Source organism: Phyllopteryx taeniolatus, chromosome 3 (genome assembly GCF_024500385.1).
Source record: "Phyllopteryx taeniolatus isolate TA_2022b chromosome 3, UOR_Ptae_1.2, whole genome shotgun sequence".
Taxonomy (NCBI): domain Eukaryota; kingdom Metazoa; phylum Chordata; class Actinopteri; order Syngnathiformes; family Syngnathidae; genus Phyllopteryx; species Phyllopteryx taeniolatus.
In genome coordinates, this window is record NC_084504.1 from 28646029 (window position 1) to 28657090 (window position 11062).

The following is an 11062-nucleotide window of genomic DNA, read 5'->3' on the forward strand; positions in this document are numbered from 1 at the left end:
AATGGGAGAGAATTCCACCTACAAAGCTTCAACAATTAGTGTCCTTAGTTCCCAAACGTTTATTGAATGTTGTTAAAAGAAAAGGTGATGTAACCCAGTGGTAAACGTGACCCTGTCCCAGCTTTTTTGGAACGTGTTGCAGCTATAAAATTCTAAGTTCATGATTATTTGCTAAAAACAATCAAGTTCATCAGTTTGAACATTGAATGTCTTGTCTTTGTAGTGTATTCATTTGAATACAGGTTGAACATGATTTGCAAATCACTGTCTTCTGTTTTTATTTGTTTAACACAATGTTACAACTTCATTGGAATTGGGGTTGTACAAAGGCTGAAATAAGTATTTAACACGTCACCATTTTTCTCACTATATATAATTCCTAAGCTGCTATTGACATGAAAATTTCACCAGATGTTGGGAACAACCCAAGTAACCCATACATACATTTCTGTCAGAAATCTTGCGAGGAGCACCTGATTGAGGCAAATTTATGGTGGTATGATTGGCTTTCCACTTGCGTATTATGGCCCCAACCGTGCTCAGTGGAACATTAAGAAGCTTAGCTAAGCGCTAGTAACCAATGCCATCGTTATGTTTTGCAACAATTAATTTGCGTTGGTCTTGAGACAGCTCTTTGCTCTTACCCATCATGAGATGTGTCTTGACTCACACCTTGGCAATTAGACTTTTTGTAGGCCATCAATTAGGACTGAACCAGCTAATATTTATTTGCACTGACAAGGGGCTTGATTGCTGCTTGATTATTGATAGATTTTAGGTGTTGTCTTGGCTTTCCATGCACCTCCCTTTCTTCATGTGTTCAATACTTTTCCCTTGTCATTTCACATTTACACGCACCTTAATTTCTGATCTTATTTGTTCTACTTTCTTTGTATGTGTGGATTACATGGGTTGTTCCCGAAATCTGGTGAAAATCTCATGTCAATAGCACCTTATATATTTTATGATAAAAATAGTGACGTGTTAAATACTTATTTCAGCCGCTGTATGTTAAGGTCCGTTTGAGATTGGCTTTTGTCTCTGCAGACTAAAAGGCAAACCATAGAGCTTTGTATGGGTGAAAAACAAGGAATACTGCTACTGAGAGAAAAGGGGAAAAAATAAGAGCCATTGTACAAACAAACAAAGAAATGACTTCAGTGGTCCAACTTTTCTTCAAAGTTGGACAGCTGCTTAATCTGCTCGCTCTGCATGGAGTGGCGTCTCGACAGCGTTTTACTGGTTATCATGTCTCTTGGGAGAATAGGTGCACAGGGCAGAACAGGCTTAGACCCTTTAAAAACAATATTGAATGTTTTGCTACTTGCAGTCAGTGGACACAGAGTGATGGCGTTGACCCCAATATCTGGAACGGGAGCATGCCGGTTCAGAGGGGGGAGATATCCTGGTCGAGTGGAGGAGATATGATCCTGGAGAAGGGGCCCTGAGCCTCTTCGTTCTAGTCCAACAGTCGCTCGTCTCTGGATAGAACTATCTAGAGAATCTCTGGAGCCCGACAGAGTGGAGGACCTGCTGTTTGTCAGCTTGGGCCTGTCTGATCCTTTTGTCAGACATTTTAATCTTTTGTCTTTGCTGCCAAACTGTGGTAACTGAGAGTCTGAACTGTAATGATCAACGCCAATGTTACGTCGATGAATAACGTTTTGAAGACTGGAAATATTTAACTGTCGAAGACTGTCCGATGTGTCTCCACCGGCAGGACTGGATTCGTAGGGAAACGGGAGATTGTTTTCTTGATGCAAGTTAGGGTGAGAAGAGGAATGCTGTGCACTTGCAGCACTGTCAAATGACATCTTTCGAGCAAAGCCTCTTCCACTTTCCCCTCTGTTGTCATTCTGCATGTCCAGTGCTTTCAGGGGCGCATCTTTCATGTCCACGCTATGGTGGCGCGAAACAGCTGGAGGCCGACAATGGAAGTTGACGCCTCTGAAAGGTGAGACGAACTCCGGTGGAGATTCTACTTGCTCCTCTGTCAGCAAGGAAGTCTGGCTCTTCTGATGAAGTAGGTGTGGACTTTTGACCCACTGCCACGAGTGTAATCTCTGGAGATTAAGCCGCTTGTCCACATTAGGAACATTTATTGGACTAGGGTGTTTAATAGGTGAGTCTGGTTGAGATGTATCAAAGCTAACCCATAAACCAGGAAACTTAGTATTTCTCAGGCCAAGAGGGGGAATACCAGGCTTTGGAGAGGCACTTGCTGAGGAACTCTGTGGGGGAACTCGTCGCTGGATGTCAAATGGAGACGAGCAGGTTGGCGTGCAATACAGATGCTCCTCAAGGTCAGGGGGTGGAGGAACATTTAGGTACTGCTTTGTTGTCTGATGGCCAGATGGTTGCTTGTTGATGGTGATGATGATGACTTCCTTTCCCTTGGCTTTACAAGCATCCATGAGGATCTTGAGGATTTCCCTGTTACCTGAATTAACAGCGTAAACTAGTGCTGACAAGCCAGAGTGGTCCTCCAGAGTTGGATCAGCACCACTACTCAGCAGAAGGGAGAGGACTTCAGTTCCATCCTGTCCAAGGCACGCATGCATCAAGGCAGTTTTCCCGCTCTTGTCTTGAATGTTTGGATCTGCACCATTTTCCAGGAGATACCTGTCGTATTCAAAGACAACTGCTAGAAACCTAATACAAATATGGATGCATTTATGAGGGGCAGTCAAAAATTGAGCCCAATTATCCTCTAGCTTTATTTATTGCAATAGAAAGGCAAAATACACACTACTTTTCAATATAATCTCCCTTTTTCTCAACACTGACTGTCCATCAATGAACAAGGGCACATATGCCAGCCTCGTAAAATTAAGTAGGCTACGTTTTTTAGAGCTTGCTTAACTTGTTCATCACCAAAATGGTGAAAATCTGATTGGGTGAGTATGGGGGATGGGTTATTGTTGTCCAGCCAAAGGAACTGATGACTTCACAAGCTGAAGGTCACTGAAAGCAGGCTCTTGTTCTTCGTCTTGGATCCTGGACACCATGTTTTGACTGTGCTATAGCCTATTGCAGCTTCCCCAAACGCATTTTGCAACCCTTTGAAAGTGTTTAGTGAAAAAGAGAAAGATTATTAGTAGGTCAAATCAAATTGGGCTCATTACTTTTTGACTGCTGCTCATAGAATTGGGCTTTTAGCGGTAAATGGTACTTACTGGACCATTTTGTGTTTGGGCACACTCTGTGTATCTGAGTGACGTGTCATGCAAGCCACCATCAGAGGTGTCTCGCCATGTTCATTGCTCTCGTTTACATAGGCCCCTCCCTCCAGAAGCAGCCGAGTCAGACGCAGACGACTCAGATAGACAGCCTTTAGCAGAGAATTGCCATCTGTTTGTATCTCTGTTGACTCATCCATTGTACTGCTGCCTAAAACTAACAGTCAGCATCTTGAATTAGGGGCTCACTCACTCATCCACAGGTGGCGCCTGCAAAAAAAGAAGAGTTAAGGTTGTTGTAATTGCATTGGCACTCTTAAGTGATACCCCCTACTCCTTGCTTCCATCCATCCATCCATTTTCTGAGCCGCTTCTCCTCACTAGGGTCGCGGGCGTGCTGGAGCCTATCCCAGCTGTCATCGGGCAGGAGGCGGGGTACACCCTGAACTGGTTGCCAGCCAATCGCAGGGCACATAGGAACAAACAACCATTCGCACTCACAGTCATGCCTACGGGCAATTTAGAGTCTCCAATTCATGCATGTTTTTGGGATGTGGGAGGAAACCGGAGTACCCGGAGAAAACCCACGCAGGCACGGGGAGAACATGCAAACTCCACACAGGCGGGGCCGGGGATTGAACCCGGGTCCTCAGAACTGTGAGGCTGACGCTCTAACCAGTCGGCCACCGTGCCGCCTCCTTGCTTCCAATTACCATAATCTGGAATTTACCCCAACCTAAAACATGAACTGATTGGTTCCTTAATTGATTGTACACACGCAATGTAGGCTGAGAAGTTAAACTTCTAAATTTCTGAATAATAAACTATGCAAACTGTCGTCACAGGAATATCGAGCTGCTTAGAGATGGCCTTATCGCCTTGATCTTTAACATGCTCGTCTATAATTTTTGTTCTAATCTTCTGAGACAATCTTCTCTCCTATGCTTCCTCTGGACCATGTTGAGTGTGGTACACACCATGTCACCAAACAGCAGAGGGATTACTTGTCACCCTTTAAATAGGCCAACTGATTGATTACAAGTTTGACATTACCATCATCTTTCATTAATTCGTTTTTTAATATAATTGTGTTGTACAACAATTCAAAAGCAATGTCTGATGTTCACCGGTTAATTTAAATTTTTACTTTTGTTAGTCAAGTTCTTTCTGTGACCACTGTGGGTTTTCACCGACAATGTTGTCTGTTTTCTTTTTAACTATGTAAAAAAGATGCTGTATGTTATTGTTTATGTGGCTGGCAAGCATTTGATTGGTCACGATTTTATGTGGTACAGGGCAACCCTCAGCCAAACCAAGCCAAGTCCAGCCCAGAGTTAACAATGAAACAGTTAATGGAGCTTTGAACAATATTTAATACTCTCTATCAACAAACTTTGAAGAAACCAGGATAACTATATGAGCTGTTCTGATGATCAACCTCGCTGCACTGATATAAATGGCTCAAATGTTAGTGCAGGCGCAAAGATTTATAACGAATCAAAAATGTAGAGACCAGTGATTCTCAAAGTGTGGTACGAGAACCCCTAGTGGTACTCAGGCTTCTTGTAGTAGTATGTGGAAGAAGTTTAAATCCTTAAACTGTGGATAATGTTACAATAACATTGCCTTCTTCAGAAATGTAATGTAATGTAAATGTAATGTAACCAAATCATATCTTTTCATTTTTGACCCCTGTGCACGCCATAGGGTCACTTGCATGCACTACCCTTCTGGATCTGCGATGTGGGCCTCTGGAGATGCTGGGTCTGTTTCCTACTCCTCCTCTTGGGTCTGGTTGTGTTCATGTTGCTCTCCTGGGGGGTGTCAGTCCCGGGGCCAGTCGCCATCCCTGGGGTCTCGTCCTGGTCTCCGGGTGGGGGCTTGCTACTGCGTCCCAGGCCTTTCTCCTCCTATTCCCTCTACCCGGGGAACTTTGCCGTGGTCGTCGCTCCTCTCCCCAGTGGCTGTGTGGGGTCCCCGGCTGACTTGGGGCTGATGGTAGGGTGTCAGCGTCTCCTGCTTTGTACGGGCCCGCCTCCTGGGCCCCGTTCTGGTCGCCAGGCGATGGTCGGTTTGGGCGGGTGGGAATTAGTTGTAGGGTGGGGAGGGGCTTCCCCTCTTTTCTCTGTGGTCTTTCGGTCGGGCCGGGCCCGCAGGAGTCGAGCCTCTTACTTCACACACACTGCACATTTTTAGTACTCACACTACATATTTCGCACATTGGGCACAATCACATCTCATTCAGGGTCCACTGGGGGACTGGCACAAGACATGTTGGGGCGGGTGCCGGGCACATCTGTGCTGGTTTCCGGTCTGTTCGCCCCTCCTTCTCTGCCCTGCCGTCCAGTTTTAATTCATCATACACCACTCTGTGGGGGGAGGGCAGTGTTGGGCTTGGGAGGACACTCGGCCAGGTATCCTGGTACTCTGGCCTGCTCTCTGCCCTACCACGCCTTTCCCCCGTAGATTTTTAATGCACCACATACATTCGCACATCCTTTGGGGAGCTGGTTGGCATGGGTGGGAGTGACGGTTACGGGTCATCATTGCCCTGTGACCGTCTCGCCTCATCCCTTCCAGTCTCTCCAATTTTAATGCACTACACCCCACCACACGATTACCGGACAGGGATAATGGTTGCCAGTCGGGGTAACCATAGTGATAGGGTGGGTAGTGGGTATTCATATTTCTCTTGGCTTGACTGCTGGGGCCTGCGCCCCCCCCCCCCCCCCCTCCCGGCGCCCCGCCTTTCTCTCTCCTCTCTTGCCGCCCTCGCCTATCCTTACTCATGACGGGTGCTTAACATGGGTTCTCTTTTGTCGGGCTATGATCGTTTTTGGGTGGCGGCTGGCTCCTGTGTTAGGCCCTGTTGGTGGCTGGGGCCCCCATGCTTTCCAGGGGTGGTGGCGGCGGTGGGGGGCGCTGGGTTGGGGTACGGGGTCTTGGGTGGTCCGGTGCCCGTGCCCCTTGCTTTGGGACTGGTCGGGGCGCTTCGGTTGGGCTGGGGACCTCCATAGGTCCTGGGGTGTGGGTGGCGTCCCCCTGGATGGATCCCCTGCTGTACGGGCTTGCTGGCTTGGCCCCCCTTGTGGGTGGAGGGCCCACCCTTCCTCAATGTGCCGGCTCAGCAACTCCATACACCAGTTGACTAACAAGCATGTGATATGGTATTCATTCAGTCTTTAAACACGCTGTAGGCTTTAATTGGTTGTGCTGGGACCACTAATAACAACAAAGGTTATACCAACATAACTCACAGGTTCTTACAGGTGTTTAGCCACTAAAAAAGAATCCCACCGCATCACTCGTCAGTAGCACTGCCTTGCTTATCTCCCACATCCTGTCCTGTCCTGCCCTTTTCCAAACCCCCTGATATGGGCTGTTCGGTCCCTGTACGACCGGAGTCAGAGTTTGGTCAGCACTGCTGGACCACTGCTGTCGGATTTGTTTCCAGTGAGGGTTGGACTGCGCCAAGGCTGCCCTTTGTCACCGATTCTGTTCATAACTTTTATTAACAGAATTTCAAGGCGCAGCCGAGGTGTACAAGGAGTCCGGTTTGGTGGCCTCAGTATTGCATCACTGCTTTTTCCAGATGATGTGGTTCTGTTGGCTTCATCAAGCCATGGTCTTCAAATCTCACTGGAGCGGTTCACAGCCGAATGTGAAGTAGTGAGAATGAAAATCAGCACCCCCAAATCTGAGACCGTGGTCCTCACTCGGAAAAGGGTGGAGTGCCCTCTCCAGGTCTAGGATGAGATCCTCCCCCAAGTGGAGGACTTCAAGTATCTTGGGGTCTTGGTCACGAGTGAAGGAAGAATGGAACGGGAGATCGACAGGCGGATCGGTGCTGCGTCGGCAGTGATGCGGACTTTGTATCCATCCGTTGTGGTGAAGAGGGAGCTAAGCTGAAAGGCGAAGCTCTCAATTTACCGGTCGATCTACGTTCCTACCCTCACCTCTGGTCACGAGCTGTGGGTTATGACCGAAAGAACAAGATCCCAGATACAAGCGGCCGAAATGAGTCACGGGAGGTGCGCAGAGTAGAGCTGCTGGTACTCCGCGCGCATGTGTGTGTGTGTGTACACACACAGCGGCTGAAATAGGTATTTAACACTTCACCATTTTTCTTACTAAATGTACTTCCGAAGGTTCTATTGACCTGAAAATTTCGCCAGATGTTGGGAACAACCCAAGTAATCCATACATACAAAGAAAGCAGAACAAAGAAGCTCAGAAATTAAGTTGCGTGTAAAAATGTGAAATGAGACAAGGAAAAAGTATTGAACCCATGAAGAAAGGGAGGTGCAAAAAGGCATGGAAAGCCAGGACATCACCTAAAATCTATCAATAATCAAACCGCAATCTAGCCCCTTCTCAGTGCAAATGAATTTCAGCTGGTTTAGTCCTAATTGATGGCCTACAAAAAGGTCTCATTGCCAAGGTGTGAGTCAAGACACATGATGGGTAAGAGCAAAGAGCTGTCTCAAGACCATCGTGAAGTAATTGTTGCAAAACATAACGATGGCATTGGTTACAGGTGCATAGCTAAGCTTTTGAATGTTCCAGTGAGCACGGTTGGGGCCATAATACGTAAATAGAAAGCCAATCATATCACCATAAATTTGCCTCGATCAGGTCCTCCTCAAAGATTTCTGACAGAGGAGTGCAAAGAATAATCACAAGAGTTGTCCAAGAGCCAAGGACCACCTGTGGAGAGCTTCAAAAAGACCTGGAATTAGCAGGTACTGTTGTCACAAGGAAAACAGTGAGTAGTAATGCACTCCGCCGCCATGGCCTGTATGCACGCTCATCACAAAAGACCCCATTGCTGGGGGGGAAAAAAGCATGTTAAAGCTCGTTTAAAGTTTGCTGAACAACAGTTGCAGGAACCAGTTAAATACCCAGAGAATAGTCGGGTCTGATGAGAGCAAAATTTACCTGTTTGGATGCCATAATGCACACCACGTTTGGAGGAGAAATGGCACTGCACATCACCCTAAAAACACCACACCAACAGTGAAGTTCAGAGGTGGGAACATGATGTGTGGGGCTGCTTTTCAGCAAACGGTACTAGTAAACTTCACATTATTGAAGGAAGGATGAATGGGCAAATGTACCGAGACATTCTTGACAAAAATCTGCTGCCATCTACGAGGATGATGAAAATGAAACAAGGGTGGACATTTCAGCAGGATAATGATCCAAAACATACTGCCAAGGAAACTCTCAATTGGTTTCAAAGAAAAAAAATAAAGCTGCTTGAATGGCCCATCCAATCACTTGACTTGAATCCAATTGAAAATCTATAGAAAGAAGTGAAACTCAAGGTCCATAAAAGAAGCCCACGGAACCTTCAAGATTTGAAGACTGCTTGTGTGGAGGAATGGGCCAAAATCACAACAGAGCAATGCATGCAACTAGTTTCTCCATATTGGAGGCGTCTTGAAGCTCTCATTGCAAACAAAGGCTTTTGTACAAAGTATTAAATAAATACCAGTTGGTGTGTTCAGTACTTTTTCCCTGTGTCATTTCACATAATTACACAACTAAAGTTCTGCGCTTATTTTTCCTACTTTCTTTGTATGTATGGATTACTTGGGTTGTTCCCAACGTCTGGTGAAATATTCATGTCAATAGCACGTTTGGAAATATATTTAGTGAGAAAAATGCTGACGCATTAAATACTTATTTCAGTTGCTGTATATATATATATATATATATATATATATATATATATATATATATATATATATATATATATATATATATGTACACATACAGTCGTGCTTACCATTGTTGGCACCCATGAAGATTAAGTACTAAATGTGGAATAGCTCCTGAAGAAAATGAATCAAATGAAACAACACTTTTCTATATCGAACTTGTTTGTGTTTGTTTGGTACAAAAGAACAGATGATAATATTCTACAGACAGATGAAACAAAAACGCGTGGTAGGTTGATTGAAGACTCTAAATTGCCCGTAGGTGTGAATGTGAGTGTGAATGATTGTTTGTTTATATGTGTCCTGCGAATTGGCTGGCAACTAGTTCAGGGTGTACCACACCTCTCCCGCCGAAGATAGCTGGGATAGGCTCCAGCATGCCCGCGACCCAAGATGGATGGATGGAGTCCTGATCTCCAACCAATGGAAACACTTTGGGAGCAGCTGAAATCTGCCGTTGGGGCAAAGAACCCTCCAAATGTTCAAGAGTTTGAACAAATTGCAAAGGAAGAGTGGGAGAAAATGCCACCTGAGAAATGCAAAAAGCTTATAGATGGCTACAATATCTAAGTTGAAAAAAAAACTATTTTCTTTGTTGAATTACTTATGACCTCCAATTAAAACATCCTGATGATATAAATTTGGTACATTTCCATTTATTTCTGAAGATATTATACGTTATGCAAAAAATGAAAGGGTGCCAGTAATGGTGTATATACAGTACACACACACACACACACAATCTTTCAAGCCTTTCAATGGTTGATCGAATGCCGTCAGGATGCATTTGGAAGGACTGTAATGAGAGTCAGCTTTTAACCTGTTTCTGTGGCCTTTTTTTTTTTTTTTTTTTTTTTTTTTTTGTGGAGGATGACATTCAAGCCCCCATCTATGCTCCATTGAGGGGTCATGCCTGGCCTTCATCCACCCCCAACACACAGCATACCTAATGATGGAGGGAGGCGGCAGCGAAATGTCATTCCTTAACTTTTTCGTCACGGCTCTTTCAAAGAAATACAAATACCGTTGCTTCATCAATATTTCAATAGTTCTAGTGTGAAGCAGGTAAAATGAAGTGGCTGCCTCTCATGTGATGACAAACATCCACACTGATGATTTGTCGCAGAAGAAGTGGATACAGTTGTATGAGGTGATCACTGATAAACATTAGCAAGGATAAAGACAACAAAGATGTGACACACAGTGGTGATACTCCTCAGACCTACCTTAAAGAATGTCACCCTTGAATGTGCTAACTGCAGGTTTCCTTTTTCCCTGGGTCAGGTAGTTTTCAGTATCGAATCCAGCAGGGAGAGCAATGAACCGAGCACAGGAGAGAGACTGGTGATAGGAGGCAGCCAAGACTAATACACACGTCACATGTGAGTGGCCGCAGGAGGCGTGCAGCCAGTGGCAGCACGTCACATTGTGAACAGACGCAGTAAGGAATTTGGTCTTTAGTAAGGCATGTGCGCAGGTAAGACTCACTTCTTTCCACCTCCAGCTAGTCGCAGTGACGATTGTGAGCTATAACAAAAGGCACCTCATACGTCATAGTAAAGTTCATAACTGTTACTATATTTAAAACACATTTAAAAACAGGGTTTAAGTCACTCGTTTAATGATGAAAATAATCACTTACATTGAATACATACATAGCCGGCACGGTGGGCGACTGGTTAGAGCGTCTGCCTCACAGTTCTGAGGATCGGGGTTCAATCCCCTGCATGGTGTTGCAAAATGGTTGCCCTTTGATAGCTGGGATAGGCTCCAGCACGCCCGTGAAACCTTGTGAGGATAAAGAGAGACAGACAATGGATGGATTGCCTTTGTGCTGGAACAGTTTTCCTGTGCAACAGGGGAGTTGGAAATACTCCCTCTGCTTATTGTTATTATTCTGATGTTTATTGAAAATGCAGCCGGACAGAAAATGGTTTTAGGGGACAGACAGAGGGTTAGAGTAGACAAGGGGACTATGGGCGAGAACCACAGCAGAACAATAGTGAGACAGTCTAGATATTTGAACACAAGTAACATAACAACAGTCAAATCGTGTTATTATTTGAGGACATGCAAGAACTAACCAAGAGAACAAGATAAGAGAAGACAGAAAAGGGCAGTGCTAGTGACGAGAGGTGCGGTGGGATTCTCTTTTTAGTA

At 45.3% G+C, this 11062-nt stretch overlaps 1 protein-coding gene across 2 annotated transcripts; it reads right to left on the reverse strand.

Moving 5' to 3' along the window:
* Nucleotides 1-355: 355 nt before the first annotated feature.
* On the reverse strand, nt 356-10686 carry ankrd34bb (ankyrin repeat domain 34Bb). Of its 2 annotated transcripts, XM_061768304.1 has the most exons (4): nt 10545-10686; nt 10129-10429; nt 3177-3449; nt 356-2622 (listed from the first exon to the last, which is right to left on the reverse strand). In XM_061768304.1, exons 3-4 carry the CDS (start codon nt 3377-3379, stop codon nt 1158-1160), a joined length of 1668 nt encoding a protein of 555 aa, XP_061624288.1. In that variant the 5' UTR covers nt 3380-3449; nt 10129-10429; nt 10545-10686; the 3' UTR covers nt 356-1157. The 2 variants fall into 2 exon arrangements, with proteins under 2 accessions (XP_061624288.1, XP_061624287.1); XM_061768303.1 differs by having other exon boundaries at nt 10129-10686.
* Between the last annotated feature and the right edge of the window lie 376 nt (nt 10687-11062).